The following is a 21,203-nucleotide window of genomic DNA, read 5'->3' as shown; positions in this document are numbered from 1 at the left end:
TAGCCGCCACTGGCAGCAAATGAGTCTCATAACCACACATAAGTGTCTTGAAAGGCGCTTATAAATAAAATGTATTATTATTATTATATTATTATAAGCGAAAAAACATACACGAGACAGCCTGTAACTTCTGCCCATGTTAAATTTAGCTCCTCCCCGAAGATCTTGCAATTGACATACTGTATATTATTTCAACATACAGCTAGACCCCACATAGTTGCAGTTCACTATTCATTACTTCACATATTTTGTGGAACATATCATCAGCTATTCAAGTAAAAACCAACTTTGTTGCGTTTTTGTGCTCTATGTATTTATTAATACATGCACATACAGCGCATTTGACAATAAAGATGTACTTGACTTGACTTAATACATCACAATATGCTTAAGATGTCCCAATATGCACAACACGAAGAAACATGAACTCCGGCGCATTAACGCCAATGTAACAGAAATACGATATTCAGTCAGTCAAACTTTATTTATAGAGCGCTTTTCAGACATAAAATGCACTTTAACCCTGGGGAACCCACGGGTCAAATTGGCCCCTATAAATTCTGCTACTCAAATGCTACCCTTAAATCCCAAAGGGTCAATTTTGGCCCTAATCGTAAATTAGTAAACGGTTTTAGAACGGTACATTTGTTTACATCGGTAACGTCGCTGAGTCGTGACGTCATCATGGACGGAAAGAGAAAAGGAAATATTACACTGTCGCGTCAAACTGGACGCTTTCTTTCGGATTGTCAATCTCAATCAGATGAGTGTTTATTAATATTTGCGCATATTTAATGTTTAACTTCGAAAATGTTAAGAGGCCTTGCATGGACTGGGAAGCGTTGTCTTGTCTTAAAAGTCAGTTCCGAAGGAAAAGGTCTCTGCAGGTCCGTTAGCTAATGTTAGCACCGAGGATGAGAAACATCATCGGGGGATGCTAACCCCAACAGCTCCAGTTTTGCAATGACTGAATTCGTTTTCATTCGAAAGCCCAACTGAGAAGATATCGTCGCTCGTGCCAAAATCTACCTCCGAACAACAACGGCGGTGGTGGTTCTGCCTACAGGATGAGAAACTGCGAGTACCAACAAATCGACCCGTTGGGGCTGTCGGTGGCACCGGCTTCAGTTCAGAACCTCACCGACAAGAAAGCGGAGCGACTGCGGAGAAAATGGGAAGTGTTCCCGGGGAAGAACCGATTTTTCTGTGACGGACGGGTCATTGTGGCCAGACAGACCGGGGTCCTCCCTATAACACTGGGGCTTATTGTTGTCACCTGTGGCCTTTTCTTTGCTTTCGAGTAAGTGCTAAAGCCTTGTTTTATTTTATGTCGAGCACTGAACACAAATTGTTGATGTATATGTGGCCTGCCAAATGTTTGATTTCAGTATTATCAAAACGTTTTGAGTGGGCTAAACATGTGTACGTTTCTATTTCTAGTTGCCCATTCCTTGTGGAGCATCTGACAGTCTTCATCCCGGTGATCGGTGGGGTGCTTTTTGTGTTTGTGGTCCTCTCCTTGCTGAGAACAAGCTTTACAGACCCAGGCATCCTACCCAGGGCCACCTTAGATGAAGCTGCAGACATAGAGAAACAGATAGGTAAGGTGCACCCATTGCATGGACAGATGGGGTGAAAGAGCTTTGCCATATGGGGACATCTGTGAGGGACTACACTCCAAAACTTAAGCAGCTTACTCTAGCGTCGCTATTGAAAAGAGCACAGCAGCTGCACATTTGCTCCTGACTTTAGAGTTGTGCACACAACATTTGAGTGTTTTTTTTTTTTAAAGATACCTCAGGATCCTCATCGTATCGCCCCCCTCCGCGGACCAAGGAGATCCTCATCAACCAGCAGGTGGTCAAGCTCAAGTACTGCTTTACGTGTAAAATGTTTCGCCCTCCTCGGACCTCACACTGCAGTCTTTGTGACAACTGCGTGGGTAAGGATATGGTGACAAGTTGCAATATACAGTAACCCCTCCCCTCACTTAACACTATTTTAGTGCAGGTGATTTCATGTAGCCATTGGACCAAACACTGGTATTAAAGTCCACTTGGTTAATAAAAATATGGGAATTAATGAGACTGTATGAATAATATCAAGGCATCCCCCACCCCAGATCTGTGACAGAAGATCATTTCATTTGAATGTTGCAAAATACTCAAGATTTTTTTTTTAATCTCAGTCCTAACACTTGAGATATTAACGGGAAAGGGATTATGGCATGTGTGAAGGGATTTAATATTTTATGTTAAATAAGAAGATTATGAAGAAAGGCCATACACAGTTGACAGCAATGTGTCATAAACCCGTCCGGTATTGAATCTAATAGATATGTATCACGTGGTATTTATCACGACGTAAATAAATCAGAAATCAACCACTGAAGAAATGCGTGATAGTTTGTGTGGATGTCACATTTGTTTTAATATGGTAACTCAATTTGATAGGAAAGTCATTGTTGGCACATATTATGATCTTTGTCCAACTGTGAATAATTCCAAATCTTTCCAGTTAAACCTTTCAGGGAACTTTGCTGTGCAGTAAAGAGAACAACTAATTTGCACCCCGCCCACTTCCCCACTTCCCTTTGCATTGGACTCTTAGTCGTGCCTAAACGTACAAGCAACATGTTAGTGAAGTGAAAATGTTTTCATGTATGCTTTGTGTGTTTTGTTTTCAGAGAGGTTTGATCATCACTGCCCATGGGTGGGGAACTGTGTAGGCAAGCGCAATTACCGCTTTTTCTACAGTTTCATCATCTCCCTGTCTTTTCTGACATCTTTCATATTTGGTTGCGTCATAGCACACATTACTCTGCGTAAGTTCAGCACGCTCAAGCGGCATTGACATAACTGATGTTATCCTAGCTCAGTACACTGCTGTCTTTTTTATGCAGGATCTCAATCGGGTAAAAGCCTCATCCAAGCCATCCAGGAGAGCCCTGCCAGATATCCTTTGAGTTGGCCAAATTTTCTTTTTGGCCTAATCCAACTCTTTTGGAGATGCATGTCGTCTCGGTCTTATTGTGGCAAGATATAACACAGGCCGTCAAGCCGTTCTCCAGTCTAAGCAAGCGCTTAATAGGATCAGTGTTGGCACACAGCAAGATGGCTTTCAAGCAAGAGGATTGCTGCCTCGTGTCACTGCCTTGACGTCATCATACTCTGCATGCTTGTTATTTTAGAAAGAGTATTTAGAATGTTGTGCGTACTTGTTATTGGAATCAGATGAGTCGTTTTGGTAGATAACCAAGTTTCTTTCATCATATGATGCTTTAATGCTACAGAACCACCATAATAAAATGTATTAGTACATTGCGAGACTAATAAAGGTTTTCTTATCTTTTATATATATATATATATATATACACACACACACACACAGTATATATTTTTGTCACACTCAAAAATAGGCATGATGACATAGTCCAGTGAGATGCAATGTAAAAGCTGTATCCTAAACGTTGCTTTTACATATACAGTATGTCATCATTCTTAAAGAGGTGATTATTTATTGATAACAGTGAGGTTATTCCTTGACTTTGCTTTTATACTGTAGTGGAGCTGGTCATTTGTTTCTTCTCCATCTGGTCTATTCTGGGCCTCTCAGGATTCCATACCTACCTAGTAGCTTCCAACCTTACGACAAATGAGGACGTAAGTAAACTGAACACCATATATGACGATTCAATTGTCTCTTTTTTTTTAAACTCAGTACAATAACTGCAGCCTTCTTTTTATGTTGTCTTTACAGATTAAGGGCTCCTGGTCAAGTAAAAGGGGTGCAGAGGAGTCTGGGAACCCGTACACTTACAACAGCATCCTAGCCAACTGCTGTGTGACGTTATGTGGGCCCATGCCCCCAAGGTGTGTAGTAGAACCACTGCACAAATAGGGATATGCATTTGACAACATTTCTTTAATTTAATATGAGAGCAATTAACAATCAGTTAATCTAGTGAATAAATATTAATGCTACAAGGAGGACTTGCCAGAACACAGATGTAACTTAGCTTCCTATAGTTGATGCTTTGTTGTTCTCTTCCAGACTGCGGACTAGATTGAACCCACGCTGGCACCGGTCATTTTATTGTTCTTGCCATAATCATCAAGCACTACCTACCTTAAAACAGACACATCATATTATGTATTCAACTATTCCGTTTTTTAAAATTTATTTCTTAGTCACATTTACCTAATTCCCAGGTTCCCAACAATACTGCTGCACTCTTTTGTTTCTATCATTTCCACACTCTTCTCCCCTTTTTTAGATTGTATGTCTGTACACAATTGTAGAATTGACCAAGCTTTCTGCGTTTTGAATTGAATTGAAAAAAAACAAAGCAATTCTGCTGTTTGCACCAGGTGTGTTTTGGAAGACTTGATGAACTTGTTGTTACCACAAATTACACAACACTGACGTCATCTTTTGTGTTCTGTAGCCTGATTGACAGGAGAGGCTTCCTGTCCCCTGAGGAGTCTGTCCCCACTGTTTCTGCCTCAGAGATTGAGCTGCCTTCCTTCGCAGCCAAGAATGACGCGAACATGGTAGGGTGAACCAGACTGTGGTCCTCCTGTCCTTTTATTTTTTTAAGTTAAAAAAATTATATATATACTGTATATATGGGGGTGAGAGAGAGAGAAAGAGAGATCTATCTACCTTTTTTTTTTTAGAATGTCTCCTGTTCAAACAAGAGACAAGAATGTCTCTTGTTTGTTTGCACTGTATATGATCTCCTTCAAGTTGTTGATTGGTAGTTGTAGACGGAACTTGAAATACATAAATGTGAAAGAATGAATTAGTCATCCTGGCTCTGACCTAAGTAAGGCACGTACTTGCTGTATGACAGAAGAATTTAGGCCTACTTTAAATCTGGTCAATAAGAAAAAGAAAACGCTTCACCCTTGAAGAAAAGAGTACCGTAACAGTTTGTGTTGGAGTGTCAAAGCAGGCTTGCTGCTGAAGCTCTTTTCGCGCAGCTTAAAGTAATCGTTCTTATTAATTGATGCTTTTCATTGTTTTGTTGTTGTTCTTGTCTTGATCTTGCAACATCGGGCAGAACTTGATTTCAAAAGAAAGCCGGAGCGCATTCACAAGCCAGAAGTGTGTCGGAACGCGTTGAAGTCGCGAGCTGCGCTTGACTCCCTCTGACTCAAAATGTCTGTTTCATGTTACAAAACATGTGTTTCAGTTTTTGATACTTGACTGAAGTGGTGGTGTTTTGAATTTTTTGGGAGTCTACATATTGATGAGTCTACCTCCTCTCATATGCCTTGCATGCAGTGTACAGAATATATCAGCACTTTTTTTTCCTCATTTGTCATTCACCATTGTGCATTATTTACTTAAACACAGGGAACATTTCAGCATAACTTTAAGAATAACTTTATTTCTTTAATAAAGATCATTTTGGGATTTTGCCAATTTGGTCTCTGTTTTAAAGGTATTTTTACTCCCTTAATTCTTCTTGAGGCTGATACACAATATGGACAAAAGTCAACACATTTTCATGAATTAACCAATCAAGTGGGATTTGGCTTGTCATATTAACAAGACTTTGCCTTCTATGCAATTTTATACACTTGGCGTGCACAACACAAGGTACATGAAGGTGTGGTTGGATGACTTTTCTGTGGAAGAACTTGACTCAGGTCTGACCTCACCCGTTCAAATACTTTTGTCACAGCCACCCAAGCTGTGAAATGTACACTTTTAATGCTCGTTTGCTATATCCATTCCACTCGCCAGGAGGAGACCTGTCAGGATTTTTCTTTGTCCTGCACAGCCTGAAAAGCAGGCCAGCGTATATAAGGTGGATGGTAAGCAGAGGGTCAATCACATTTCTTTCCTCCGTGATGCGTTGCAGAGTTTGTTTTGTGCAAATCAAGTTTGGTCCGATTTTGTGACTGTTTGTCTTGACGTTGGGATTTGTTCACCTACGTGAGAGTGCATGCTTCACTGCCATTTATTCTCCTTCACATTTGTGCCCACTCAACCCATGTTGGGGCTGGGATGGTAGCCACATTTGATGTGTTGACACAACTCTGTCCTCTCCTCTCTCTGGATCTGGTTAAAATGGTGTTTGTTCATCCACGTCTATGTCACGTCTTACCGTGCGTGCATGGTGATGTAAGCAAACAAGTACTTGCTTTCCATTTCCCTCGCTGCCAGAGAAGTCAGGAAGAGTTCCCGCTTCACATCCATCTTCACCTTGTTCCGTATGGTTGCCTTCTGCTTGCACTGTCAGCATTTAACCTTCCTCCGTGCATCTGAACAGACTGCCTTCATAATACGGGATGCCAGCCAAGCTAACCTAAATATTTCTAACTGAGAACAGCGCTCTTTATGTCCACTCTTGACTTTTGCTTTCTTTTCCTATTCACGTAGTGCACACAAAGCACTAAAGACGTGCTCGAGAGGATGCTCCACTCCTCCGCCTCTTATGGTCTCTGCCTTCTTGGCACCCCGAAGACCACCCCTGTGGGCCTGGAGGTTACCGGTGCCCCAGCACGCGCTGCGGAGACATCACCCACAGAGAGGTGTCGGCACCAGACCGCGGACGCCCCATGCTCTCCCTTCTCCACCAGCAGCACGAGCGACTCGATACACTCCATCAACCCGGCGTTCCGTTTGGCGTCTCCTTCGCCTTCGCTTGGGCGAGCCATGCTGGTTCTCGAACGAGGCACCCGACGTTAGTTTTAGCCCATAACCTTGACGGTATCCAACTTGGAGGTCTCGTAGGAGCTTTTTCACAAGTGCTTCTGGTCCTGTTTGGTACTCTGTGTCGACTTCAAGCACAACAAGTGGACATTTAACACCTATTATGAAAGCACCCGAGCATATGCCTCCAAACCTCCTTTTACAGTACAGAACTTCAAGGCATAGAGCCAGCTCAGCCGCAGTGTATAATTTCTTGCTCACATCTTATGCAAACCGCTCTTAAATCCTGAGAACAAAGGTGAGTTTCTGGATGACTGAAGGATAAGAAAATATATCACTGGACCAAGCAGTGTTTCGTTTCAGGAATAACTCCAGGGAAGTCGTATAATTCAGATTTATTTATTTTTTTGGATCAAGGCTTTCCAACCATGGCAAACAGATCGATTAACCTGAAGACCACCAATGGAAGTGCAAAGGAAAAACCCTTTGGAGCCACATGCAAAAACTTTGGTTTTGGTAATGCAGTACATGCTTTGTAGTTGAATGTCATACATTGGATTGTGGCTTTAGTGTCTGCAATATAAGCAGTACTTTCATAATTAAAATCATAAAAGGGAGAGTGTGGTTTCCTCCCACATTCCGAAGCGGTGCATGGTGGGTTACTTGAAGACTTGAAATTGTCTGTTGGTGGGAATCCGAGTGTGTCCATGGTTGTTTTTATGTGCCCTGTGATGGACTGGCAACCAGTTGCTCATGTCCCCTGCCTTTTGCCTTAAGTCAGCTGGGATAGGCTCCAGGTCAACCGCAATTCTGAGGACAAGCGGTTTAGAAATTGGATGAATTTAAGGGTTGCACTGGACCAAGGACAGAATAACACAGCACTATACATAGGCCTGATTAAATTTTTTTTCCATGATTCCCAAAGGTCTGCTGTCTGCTCAGACAGTATCCAGTTGGCTACCCAATGTTTGGGAAGCCCTGCTTTTAGTGGACAGCAACACATTTTGAATTAGAGGGCAAGAAGTATTTTTTTTCCCAACAATCCTTCATTTGCTGTTGTCATCTGTTCTACATGTTATGTGCCTTTATGGCATCTCAATTAAAAACAAGGTCATTGTTTGCATTGAATATGGATGAAATTTTAATCAAAATAAACCATACTGTTTATTGCTGGGCTTTAGAGTGAAACGTTTGAAAATACCGTAAGTCTCTGTTTGCTTCGCCTTTGGGCAAGTTGACGAAAACTGCCGAGGGTGTTTGTGGTTAAAGGTTTCAATCATTTTAAAGCCAAGTTATGTTTGGAATATTGATGAGGTCGCATCACCTGTCAGTTTTATGTCTTTGTAGTTTGTACTTGTATGCTTAGGATGTCTGCATCACAGTTCTGTGGTTTAGGGTTCGAACTTTGCTTTGTGTGTGGAATTTGCATGATCTCCTTGTGCTTGTGTGACTTTTCTCTTTAAGTTCTCCCACATACAGTACATGTTAGGTTTACTGAAGACTCTAAATTGTCCATAGTCGTGAGTGTGGTTCTTTGTCAAAATGTGCCCCGCAATTGGCTACCGACCAATCTAGGTTGTACATCGCCTATCCCAAAGGTCACCTGCAACCCTAAATGATGGATAGAAAAAAAATGTCTTTAGTTTTCGCCGCAAGGGGCCAAGATGTGCACAAACTTGGCGCCGTCTACTTAGACAGCAGTTTAGTGATAATAACAATAGTGCAAGTAGACCAAAAGGCCTTTTGTTCAGTTTTTTTTTTAATGTATAGTAAATGAGAATGAAAGCTGCACTTAGATTTTAAATCAAGTCTGACTGAAGATGTGACAGTGGAGCTGTCAAGGTTGTTAATAAAACAATGACTTTGGTGACTTGTATTGCTCCTCTTTGTTCCCCTCCCTTCCCCAGAGTGATTTTCCCCATTGCGGTGGCAGTAAATCAGCGATAGATGGCTTCATGGAAACAATGAGGAGGCGCATGTTGAGCACACGTGTTCAGAGTGCGTGTGAAGTGTGATCTCACAATGTGGACAACATGCGTCCCTAAAGCTGCACTGGAAGACAGGTGAGGAATGTTTGCGTGTGTGAGTGTTGCTGAGATACAGTGTATGCAATGTACAACATTTCATGGTCACCCTCAGCAAAAGAACAGATGCGTTTCTTTAGGATTTGCCGTACAAAAGTGAACATTATGTTTCGATGGCACAGCTGTTTTTACGTGAGACCGCTCATGTCCCAATGTTTATTCTGTGCCCAGTTATGCTTTTGAGACGGTTCAGCCTGCAATTACCCAACTTTAGAGAAGCAGAAAAAAAATTGTCTGGAAGCTTGAGGTCAAGGTTTGACTGCACCCAACTATCAGGTCACATACAGTGGCTTGCGAAAGTATTCAGCCCCTTTGAACTTTGGGACCTTTTGCCACGTTACGGGCTTCAAACAAAGAAATACAATTTTGAATTTTTACTGAAGGATTAGTACCAAGTGGGACACGATCACAATCGTGAGGTGGAACGAAATTCCTAAGATATTTACAACAGTTTTTGTTTGTTTGGGGGGGTTTTCTTTTAAAAAAAACTGAAAAGCGGGCCGTGCAATATTATTCACCCTCTTTACTGTCAATGCCGCTAACTCGCACCAGAAGTTCCCTGATGATTCCGAAATGGTCCAGAGTTGATTTCGATGATAAACAGAATCCACCTGTGTGTAATCACTCTCAGTATAAAAGCATGTGATGCTCTCAGAGGTCTGTTAAAAGAAAATTGGGGAGCGAACAGCATCATGAAAACCAAGGAACACACCAGGCAAGTCCAGGATAAAGTTGTGGAGAAGTTGAACCCTTTCATGCACCATGTGACCTGATAACATGATCGCCTGTCCGCTGTAGAAACTGCTTTCCCTGAAAGGGTTATAGCAGGATTCGGATATGAAAAATTTCAAAGGCTTTAAACCGCTTGAGCAATCATATTGAAATGGAGAGAGTATCAGACCGCTGCAAACCTATCAAGACTAGGCCGTTCCTCTCAACTTTGAGTCCAAACAAGGAGAGCACTGATCAGAGATGCAGCCTAAATTCCCAATAGCAAAGATGTCTATGATCAATCAGGAGTAACTGCAGATATGCACGGCTAAGGAGGACAGCTATTAATCGTAACACTGCACAAATCCGTTTTTTATGGAAAAGTGGCAGGAAGAAACCCATTTCTTAAAGACAACCATAAAATGCCCTATTTGAAGTCTGCCAAGCCACCCAGGAGACACAACAAACATGTGGAAGACGGCGCTCTCGTCAGATGAGACCAAAACTAAACTTCTTGGGCTGAATGCAGAGCGTAATTTTTGGCGTACAAGTGACACGGCACATCACCCTGACCACACCTTTCCCACGGGAAGATAGCAAAAGTTGATGGGAAGATGGATGGAGCCAAATACAGGGCAATTTCAGAAGATAACCTGTTGGAGTCTGCAAAAGAGCTGAGGACCTAAAGCAAAAATTCCGATGGAACGGTTCAAAACTAAACATATCCATGTATAAGAATGGCCAAGTCAAAGTTCAGACCTGAATTCAATTGAGAATCTGTGGAAAGATCTCAAAACTGCTCTTCACCAACACTCCATCGAAACAATCTGAGCTGGAGCAAAACTGTTTTGCGAGGAAGAATGGCAAAAATCTCAGTCTTCTGATGCGAAAAACTGATAGAGACATACCCAGAAAGACTTGTAGCTCGAATCGCAGCAAAATAGTTTTCTACAAAGTATTAACCTCAGCCGAATGATTTTTGATTTTATTTCTAATAAAAAGTTTTGTAAGAATTTCGTTCCACTTCACAATTTTATCCAACTTGGTGTTGATTCTTCTTCTTCTTCAAAAAAAATCGAATTTCATAGCTTCACGTTTCAGTCCTGAAATGCTGCGAAAGGTTAACCCTCTTTCATGCACCCTGTAACCTGATAACATAGGAAGCTGTCCACTGTAGTAACCGCTGTCCCTTAAAGGGTCAAAAAGTTCACGATGGGGAATACTTTCGCAAACCAATATATGTTTATCCACTGGTGTTATTTCATCATGTGAATACTGGTAGTTGTTGTTTATTCTTGGATGCTGTTCGAGTTTGATAACGTTGTAGCAGGTAGGGCACAGCCAAGCTGGAACGGACAAGACAAGAGCTTTCCCCGAACCAAATACAGTGGTACCTCTACTTACGAAATTAATTGGTTCAGGAAGCTAGAAAATTTTGTAAGTAGAGATGCATTTTCCATGTAAATGCCCTAATTCGTTCCAAGCCCCTCGAAATTCAGACATAAATGTTTTCTAAAGCATCAAAATATGTAACAAACACATGTTACAATTAGATTATTGCAAAATAAATGAGAATCGTGCATAATGTAAAAAGGAAAGAATACAGTAAAAAATAAAAAATGATGTTCATTTAACTTTTAACTGCAACCTCATCGTCTTTTGCCCTCTTTAGTTCATGTTCTCTCTCTCAGGAGTGGCTTTTGTCTGGCGTTTTGTAAAGAACTGATCCAAGGACGTTTGCTTTTGTGGGCTTTTAACAATTCTTCGAAAATGTCCAAGGCAAGCATCAGCATCGTGAGCGATCGCCCGACTGGTGAACACCTTTCCTGGGTGATTCACATTTACGTAAACCTCAAGGCCCGAGGAGCGAATGATGAGGACGCTGCATTGACAGATATCAATCTATTTAACTATCTACAACACAGACACATTCGGTCAAGGTCCCTCTTAGCCAACGGGATGCCAGGAAGATGCTAGGTAATAGCCAATGGCAGCCCATACTGCATTTTTACCTTTAGTATCTTGAAATTTCTTTCGAAACAAGAGCCAATATTTTCATGTGGAGGCGTTTCGTCACTTGAAAATATCGTATGAAGAGATGTTCGTAAGTAAAGGCACCACTGTACTTTAAATGAAATTTAAGTATTCACAAATCAAGGAATGGGCATTACACTGCGTAGAATCAACGTCAAAACTATTTACATGTTACAGCATTCAAAGCACGTTTTATATCAGGCTCCTGCTGGACTTTGAGGACACAATCCTGCAATGTGATAGCGCTGATGGATTTTTGTAAAACCTCACTCTTATACGACCATTGCACTTCAAAAGACTCCATGCTAAGTCCTGCCCGTTTGGCAAGCCGTATATCACAGTCAAACATAAAACAGATGGACAGACTTTGGCTTGGTTCCTTGCAGAGGGAAACTGCCAAAGCTTCACAGAGCCAGCAGCTGCCTTGTATTCTGAAGCGGGGCCCTCCGTTGCCAAGACAAATCCAAATCGTTTGCAAGAGGATTGACAATAACTTGATCTAACATCACAGCATGAGCAGAAAGTGGCCTTTCGTTGCAATGGGTGCGCTTGTCATCGGCAACTTGGCGTGGCCACAGGTGATTTGCTTGCCGGTGCTGTGTCGTCCTCTTGAACCTCAACTGGAAGCAGTAGAGGCAGAAAAGGCCACCCAGTTAGCCGGACCAGTGGCCAGCTGTGGCATGACTTTTTATGAAAGAAGAGCTCAGATCAGGCAGACGTTTTCGCTGGGTAGGTGGATAAGTGCTGAGTTCGAAATGCTTTGGTTCCAAAATTCTAAGGGACACTTGATGTCAATGCAGACACAATTTTCTGAACTCGGCACTGTAATTGACTCCAATGCACATTCTGCCTTTTCAGCCGAGATGTAATACTCCGTCTTTTAAAACATCTCATAATACCAACACACGTCACAACCATAAGAATTATCAAAACGAATGAAAAATCACAACATCATCTGCCAGCTATTGCGCATTATCTGGAGCAGATCAGAATCAATAATTATCTTCCATCCATCCATGTTCCAAATCGCTTATTCTCACTAGGGTCGCGGGCTAATAACTTGAAAATACCTTAAAAAAATCGGAAGAAATAATATATTCACCAGTGAATTTGGTTATTACATTTATTAATGTGTGCAGATCACTTCAGATATGACCAGCCATTCAGGGAATGGAAAAATGCTGACATCTTCGAGGACCACTTCGCTGCATTTGTGAGCACAAATTAGAAATCTGATTCATTAAAACAGGAGTGCCCTAGTTTGGTCCTCGAGAGCCCCTACCAGCCTGTTTTTGATGTCTTGTTCCTCCAACTCATCTGATTCAAATGAGCAGGATCGTTTTCAGGCGTTTGCCAAGCTTGCTGATGAGCTGATCACTTGAATCGGGTGTGTTGGAGAATGGAGAAATCGAACACAGGCCATCTGAGAGGCCTTGCTGGCCCTGACTACTCATCACTGGCTTTGATTCACGCTGCTCAGTGCTTATATTTTGCAGCGGAATAAAGGACAAGATTTTTGGTTAGCTTTATTCCACAATGGGATGATTGCACTGGGCTCCAGTTCTACACCACTGCAAACTACTGCTGATCTTACAAAACTGAACACATCTGTTGAGTGACAATATCAAATTCCAAGATTTCATATACTACACATTTCCGCATATGAATGAATTATTACTAAAATAATATGCCCAGAGGTCCAAGTGTCACCATCATACTGGTAATGTTTTCCATGCCTTGTGAGTGGCTGGTGAACCTGAACTTGATGTAAGCTGAGATAGAAAAGTGGATCATAAATGTGTCATAATCATCAGATACCATTGTCAAGAGTAAGGCTTATTTGCATGATGGACAAATTACCGATGCTGCATTCTGTGGGGACATGCCAAGAATGTCAAAGCAAGAAGGAGCCATGAAGATTCCAAGAATCTTTTTGATTTGTTGATTGATCTATCTTCTTTCATTAACACTGTCACTTTATTGTTGCCGCAGTTCCCATCACCGCCATCACGTGTACCCTTCTGTAATGGCCTCATCGCAAATGAAGATGCAAAGCCCACACGTATGGTCCATGGAGTAAGTCTTTTGGAGGTGCTCAACTGAGTTCAAGTGTCATGAGATACGCAGAAGTGTCATGTGAGTCAAGTTTAACTTTTTTTGTGAGTCCTGAGAAGCACGCTTCTTGAAAATTGGAGAGGTTTCACTTGTACAACTTTAAAAAACGATTTACCTTAAAAAGTCTGACAGTACTGTAAATCAAAACCGAGCATGATCATTTTAGCAACGGCAGATTGTTTGATGTAGCTTTTTGAATTGAAGCTATAGTTAATGTATGAAGTTGTATGAGCACCACAGCGAAAAGCAGGGTTTATACATACTGATTGAACATCTTTTTTTCTTGACTTCACTTCGGAAATAATGACTCTACAGTAGTCAAGTTAAGTCCAGACACGCACAATCAAACAGTCCCTCCATCTCCTACGAGCAGAACAGTAAAAATAAAATAAAAATACTGACATGAATAAAAACAATAAATATATAATCAAGAATAATACTTGATAATAATTGTAACCAGGGTACACAAGTGCATTGTGATGGGGGAAAAAAAACCCAAATACAGTACTATATATATATTACTACAATGTTATACAGCAGTTTGGCCTGTTAATCCTAACACAGGGTTCTTCAAATCACATCAAATGATGTAACATTACCAGTTTAAGTACCCCCCCTCCCCATATCAAGAAAGTAAAGCGCCTCCTTACCCCAGTTTGTATAAGGCGGTGATACAGGATTTTGAAAATGTGAGATCCCACACAAATAGGCAAGTGCGTACTTAATTTATAGTGCGTGGTGTACTCGTGGTGACCAACATGGCACACCACACATAAAGATATGGCCAGGAGTCTCCTCACCCAAACCAGATGCATTTTGTAGTACCAAAACCGGCCTGTGAGAGGCAGCATGGTGCCACAGGCCATCTAGACTAGTAGGAAATACACAAAAGAAAGATTATACGGGAAGCTAGGCCAAATGTTTGTGTGTTTGCTAACACCAGAGTGGGTGCAATGAACAATTTATGAGACAAAATATACAAACAACAATCAATTGCTTCTCTAGAATGAGCTTCAGGTCGCTTCCTTATTGGCTCTTTCTTCGCTTCTACTGAGTCTGTTGGCTCTGCTGAACTCTTGTGTTGACCACACACAAAAGGATCATAAATATTGAACGTGTTTAGCATTTATGATCTGAGCTGGGAAGGAAAAAAATCACACTTTTAACACTACTGTACCTATCCCATAGGAAAATCACTCAGGATAATGTTTCAGAGACATCCAACAAACAGTGGCTGACTTGAATTGCAGAGGAAAAATGGTCAAATGAGGCTCCATCATCAGTTTGTCTGTATACTGTTAAAAGCGTTTTTCAACACGTCACTATAAAAATAAAAAAAAGTCGATGCGCTCACTCAGCTTCGGCCAGCCGCATTTAGCCTGGTGTCATGTGTGCAGTCTCAAAAAAGGTGACTCACATCCCACGTTAGTCTTCATCACTCTCTGCTGCTTAATGTCAAGAGAGACGAAGCAGGTCATTGAGCCTGAGTGGAAGGAATTGGCGGCTAGCAGCCTGCCGCCGAAACGAGAAGCTGTGGAATAAAGAGGCTAGCTTTCTCCTGGTGGATAGTGTTTCTCAATGCTGGATTGCAGTACAACTAAATCACATGCATGCTGCCTTTCTATAACAACAAAATGTCTGCGACCTAAGAATTGTTTTTAAAAAAATTTTTTACCTGCATTTTGTTTTGACTGCAGTCAAATCAATGCATGTTTTGGAATGTTCTTCTGAGCACAAGTGTGAGACACCTTCCTGATTTGCTTGTACAATAATAAGGTATGTGTAGTGTCAGTTGGCGTCACATGACATAGAAACTACTCAATCCTTCAGAGTCACAGGTCAAGATGGATTGGTTCACTGAAGTTCGCATCACCTTCTCACCCTTGGCTAATCTCTTAAAAGTATCTGAATCAAATACCGATAAGACACGTCAATTCCATTCAGTACGCTCAGAAATATTTGGACAGAAACAGTTTTGTGTGTGTGTGTCTGTGTCTGTGTGTGTGTGAGTGATTTTACATGACATCAAAACGTCTTAAAAGTGTTTGAAGTGTAAAAAACATCGATTCAACGAGTGTTTGAAGTATGGAGCGGACAACATCACCAAATTGTGCTATTGTTCCCTCGAAATGCTTTGCCAGGCCTTTACTCGCTGCTTGTTTGTGACATTTTGTCGCTTTCATTTTTCTCTTCAAAAAGCGAAACACATGCTCTGCTGGCTTGAGTGCAGGGCAGTTAGCCATTGAAGGATATTCCGTTTCTCTATTTTCCAAAAGTCAAAATGTTACTCTTGCAGGAAAACGGATTATGGATGGATTGGAATAATTTACTGCTTTTGTGCTTTCTACTCTTTGTTATTAATTTAGTGTTTTATTTTTTATTGTTGTATATATGATATTTGATCCATGTACAGCCCTTTGTATACAGCGGCGGTTGTTTTAAAGTGTTCTATAAATACAGTTGAGTTGAGTACCATACTTTTCGGACTACAAGTCGCTCTGAAGTACACGTCATACCAGTTAAAAATGCATCATGAAGAAGATAAAAAGTCGCTGACGGCAGCAAATGAGTTCCGCTTCTAACCATGGAGAAGTTTTTCTTTTTAGTTTAAAACGACTTACCTGAACTAGAATCACACGTCGCATTGTGGCCAAAAGTAGAATCCTGCTTGGTTATTGCTCCTCTTGGTGCTGTGAATCCTTGTGTTGGCGTATGGTAGCCACATGCTAAACTAGCCATATGTAACACATATGCTGCCATAACCAAAACATTATTATTATTATTATTAATCAATTTTTTCTATTTTTGGCAATTAGCAAATACTGTTGGTTCAATACCTCCACCTTCAGCGATTAATGCATGAAAAGTATTTGCCAACCGCCAAATGAAAGTCAACTCAGTTAGGGAATGGGAATTGTGCCAGTTTGAGTTTTAATATACAAATCACACCTGAGTATAAATCGCAATACCAGCCAAACTATGTTTAAAAAAAAGTGTGACTTACAGTTCAAAAAGATGGTATATGTTTGTGCTTCTAGATCTTTATTGCATATTTGTGTATGTACAGTATATACATTATATTTATGTATACTATTGTGTGTGTAGGTGGGAGGGGGCATTCTGAAACATGCAGTTGTGCAACACAAGGCCACCACTTAGAGGGAGCGAGAAGTTGCGTGCTAAATGTGGGCATGTTCAGCAGAACTGTTGCAGCTGAATATTCATTTCACCACAATATGAAAATATCTTTTGGTACATCTGATTCTACTGACAAAGTGTTACCTCCCCCTAGAATGAATCCTATGCTACCGTATTACACACAGCAGGAAGTGGATATGGTGACGGGTTACTCTTGAGGATAAAAGTGTCTGTGGCGGTGGTGGGAGGATGGCATGGGGGAGGGGGTGTGTGTGTGGAGCGGGGAGAGAAAATAAGGACAACAAACAAATGAGTTGTGGCTTGATGATGTTGCAAGCATCTGTACTCCGTTCCTGGGAGCTGATAGCATTCCTCTACTTGTGTGGTCAATAAGATGGGAACATTTCTGAAATAACTTTAGAAGTCATTCAAGATCTGTAAAATCCATTTGTTCGTAATAACAATTTACAATTTCAATTACATCTTGAACATTTTCGTTGTTGTTGTATATTGTAGTGGAAAATACTTTAGTTCATCAAATATTTTCTACCACTCTGTTAGGGGACCCAACTAATTCTATTGGCTGTGTTGTTCACACACAGTCATGATGGCTTTAACTGTGGAACCTATTTGAGCTCAGTTGCTAATCAAAACAGCAGCTACCGAGGAACCTCCAATGAAGTGTAGCATTTAACAGGCTTGGATCATGTTAACCTCCCCGAGTTATTCCAAAGATGACTTGATGTGGCGGTGTCGTCTTTGCTCACTCCACAGTTTTTTTTCAATTAGTTCTATACAATTTTTCTCATTAAAACAATTTGCAGGTGTGACATGCCCTCCAGAAATACCCCAAGGATCAAGAATTACATCAATCTTTACACCCCTATTACTCCCTCACTGAAATCAGGCTGTTTTATAGGGGCTGTCCTGGGTCATGCTAATAATGAGCCTCTGTGTTGTGGCAATCTGGCAAAATTCCAAATGGTTCCCTCACATATACAGTCCCTTTTCAGGGAAAAAGGCAGCTCACAAAAGATTTACCGTACTCTGTTGTGTAACTTGACACTTGATGGAGACAGGCACTCCAGAGACTTAACTATTGGTGTACAAACAATGAAAATGTCAATGTTCCCTGTATTTGTTTTTTAGGGTCAGAGAGGGTAGGGCTAGGTCACCACACTCACTCACACGCATGGAAAAAAAAGAGAAAGTGCTGCATGATAAAAATGCATTTTCTATTCCTTCTAAACACGTTTTTATCTACAACCATGAACATAAACATACAGACAGAAAAAGTGTTTGTTACACAATATATGCATTCTAGAAAAACTAATTTCCTCAGATTGGGTCTGTATAGCCTGCCTACGGTATTTGATTTTCCAGCACATTTTTTTGTTTTTTTTAACCAGAATAGTACTTTGATTTCATTTTTTTCTGCCAGTTGAATTATTTTGTAAATTTGATTTGTACTGCAGATACTATGTTCTTTTTTTATGTATTGCTCTTACGTATTATTACATTTGGCCCAGCGTCATTACATTTTGTGCAAAATGCATTTGTAGCATGCAACATGGAGTTTAGAGATTAGTGTCTGCCTCGCATTTGAAAGGTTCTGGGTTTGAATCTTGCCTTACACATTTCAGAACCATGCACGTGAGGTTCCTTGAAAGCTCTACACCGCGGGTGTCAAACTCACGGCCCAGGGGCCAGATCTGGCCCGCCACATCATTTTATGTGGCCCGTAAAAGCAAATCAAGGATGCCAACTTTCATGATGCTTGCTAAAATCTCTACCAAATTCTCATACAGTATATAATAAATAAGAGACATCTTGGAAGCATTTTCTTTTTACCAAACCCCTCATTACAATAACTTAAACAATAGGTGAATAAACTGTTATTCTTGACTTCTTCATATGGTTTCAGTCATAACGACCCTCAAAGGGAAACTAACTAAAATCTAGCCCACGACAAAAATGAGTTTGACACCCCTGCTCTAAACTGTCCATATGCATGAAAGTGAGTGTGAATGCTTGTTTGACTATGTGTGCGCTGTGATTGCCTGGCGACCGCTCCAGTCAGCTCTTTATCGCCCTTTCGCTCCGTCAGCTGAAAGAGGCTCCAGCTCACCTACGGCGGTAACGAGCAGAAGCAGTGTCGGGAAAAAAAAAAAAAAAGGTTGGGGACAAATGTCTGTCCCTCTAATTAATGCATTACTAACAATAAATGCTTAAGAGTCCAAAGGACCATCATTTTACCGCAATCTGCACTTCTGAACTCTGAGTATCCTCAATGGAGCCCTCAAAATATTGTTAGTTCACTTATGGCTTTTAATGCTCATACTGGGGTGCATTTCCCTTGTGCCCGCCTTTACATTTCCGCGGTAGTTGAATGACACGATATAGTAGTTGTGTTGGCGCTGCCATGGTGCAGGGATCCATAAGTGGTAAACACCTGTTTTGGTCAGGATTGTGGTTATGCAATGGCCAATAAAGTCTGTCGGACTTCAGACACTTGGAAGTGGCTCAGGTTTATGTAGCAATGACAATAAAATGAGAGCAGGAGGGGGGGAGAAAAAAAGAAATGGAACGAGGTGACCGTCAGATAGCTGATGGATGCTGAGTCACTGTCAGGGCATGACCGGACATAACACTTGTTTGTCTTATAACGTACTAAATTGGTAGCTAGGAAAGGGATCGTGTTCCAAATGGTTTGTGACAGAGAAAAAGCAAGTTTATGACAGAAAATCACAGCATTTGCCCAATAAAAGAAATAAAAAAAATCCACAAAAGGAACGGTACAGTAAAAATTGGTGCACCCCCCCCCCCCCCCCCACCTCCCACTCTGAAACATGATGTCGGGCGTCCCGAGCTCCAGCTGCTATTGAAAGCCTCGCCGCTTGTGACTCTCAGCAGCTTTTGGCCATGTGTGTTCTGTGTGTCTTTTTTTTTTTTCCTTGCTTCTTGTCAAATTCAAACGTGCCGCACAGCACATGAATCTTCTTAATGAAATGCAAACTGCCTCTCACTCACAAGTTGTTTTCTCATGTGATCATAAATATAGAGGTGCCCTGCAAGGGGGGGGGCAAAACTAGCCACCCTTTGACTGATTTTTGCCTTTGATTTTTAAGCACAAATTTGAGATGCCATTCCCTGTTGAAGTTTAATGTCAAACTAAACATAAAAAAAGAATTCCAAGTTGTGCATTCAGAACAACAGTCTGCAAGCTTAAAGATGAAAAATTGTCGAGATTAGTCTGCTTTCAGTCACCAAATTGCCAGGTGTGCCGGTGGCGTGTGGAAGAAAACGCTCTCAGTCTGCCGGAGCGCCCAGCCTGATGCAGCGTGGTCTGACAAATTTCCATACACGGTACACTAGACTTGCCCTAGCACAAAAATAAATATGTGCCCGTTTTTTTGGAGCACATGCGCTCTTTACAAAATTAGAGCCCTCAGTTTGTCTTTATCGTATTCGTTGGCTTTTGATATGTGTAGTTTTTTTGTCACGCCATCACAAAGGTTTGGAAAAATGTGATGGTCATCTCAAGCCAGAAACAAATCTGACTGCGACATAGTCAGGTGGTAAACAACTCTGCCCTGACTGCTCAGTACAAAAAGTCTAAAGCGTTAGTATGAAAAGTTTGTTATGCATTCTGTTCTATTTTCGAGCCTTAACCTCCGAGGCAGACTTAGTCATCTCGCTCATCAAGGTAAACTGGTGACTGTATTGTTGTCATTTACACTTGCATGACAACAAAGAACGCGTAGTTGACTCATCTTCTCTGCTCTTCCTCACTTTTGCTTTTAACCTTGATGTCGCGTGTCATCAGAGGGTGGGCCGTTCTATTTTGCTTGACTTTTATTTATAGTTACCCTGTTTTTATACTTGTATGGCAATTAGGAATGTTAAAATCTGACTTCAGGTTACTTTTAGTTTTCACTATCTCACCACTTTGACTCGGTGACAGATGGGTTTTGGACTTTGTAAGTTCCTCTTTATCCTTTACGCCAGAGTTTCTCTGGTTGTGTCGAAGGAGAATTCTTTCAGTCAGTTGTGAGTACAAGGCCATCACTTGGCAAACGGCTTCTTCATTCATGTGCGTTGCAATAAATTCATGTCTGTTGTGTCCTTTGTTTTTAGATGTGTACAGTTTATGTCGACGCTATGGCAATATGTTATTTTTTGTTTTGAGCTGAAGTTAGGGAAACCCTGCTTGAAGCACATAATGGCATGCAGGTGGCTCCCTAGGATGTAGCTGACACATTCACAGGGGGCCCTCCAGGAGGGCCTACGTGAAATGTGCATAATGAGCTGAGAAATGTGCTGCGACAGTTTTTTTATTGCCTGCTCACTTGGACGCTGTTTAAACTGCGAGGTTGGAAAAATGTGCTTCTGCTCTTAAAAATCATTTTAAGCCAACCTGCGCTGGGATGATCTTAACAGATATGGTTTCTGAGG

General features: G+C 41.3%; 1 protein-coding gene across 1 annotated transcript; it reads left to right on the top strand.

The window, feature by feature from the left end:
* Positions 1-645: 645 nt before the first annotated feature.
* zdhhc18a (zDHHC palmitoyltransferase 18a) lies at positions 646-8,536 on the top strand. The gene is given in 10 exon segments (XM_086113719.1): positions 646-1,300; positions 1,441-1,601; positions 1,793-1,942; positions 2,687-2,824; positions 2,903-2,954; positions 3,560-3,662; positions 3,760-3,872; positions 4,448-4,553; positions 6,394-6,681; positions 6,683-8,536. Coding segments are annotated over 10 exon segments (1,377 nt in total). The 5' UTR covers positions 646-1,067; the 3' UTR covers positions 6,716-8,536.
* The last annotated feature ends 12,667 nt before the right edge of the window (positions 8,537-21,203 follow it).

Source organism: Hippocampus guttulatus, chromosome 6 (assembly GCF_054856545.1).
Source record: "Hippocampus guttulatus isolate MCC_2025c chromosome 6, RoL_Hgut_1.0, whole genome shotgun sequence".
In the NCBI taxonomy this organism is placed as follows: domain Eukaryota; kingdom Metazoa; phylum Chordata; class Actinopteri; order Syngnathiformes; family Syngnathidae; genus Hippocampus; species Hippocampus guttulatus.
This window is presented reverse-complemented; position numbering and strand designations above follow the sequence as displayed.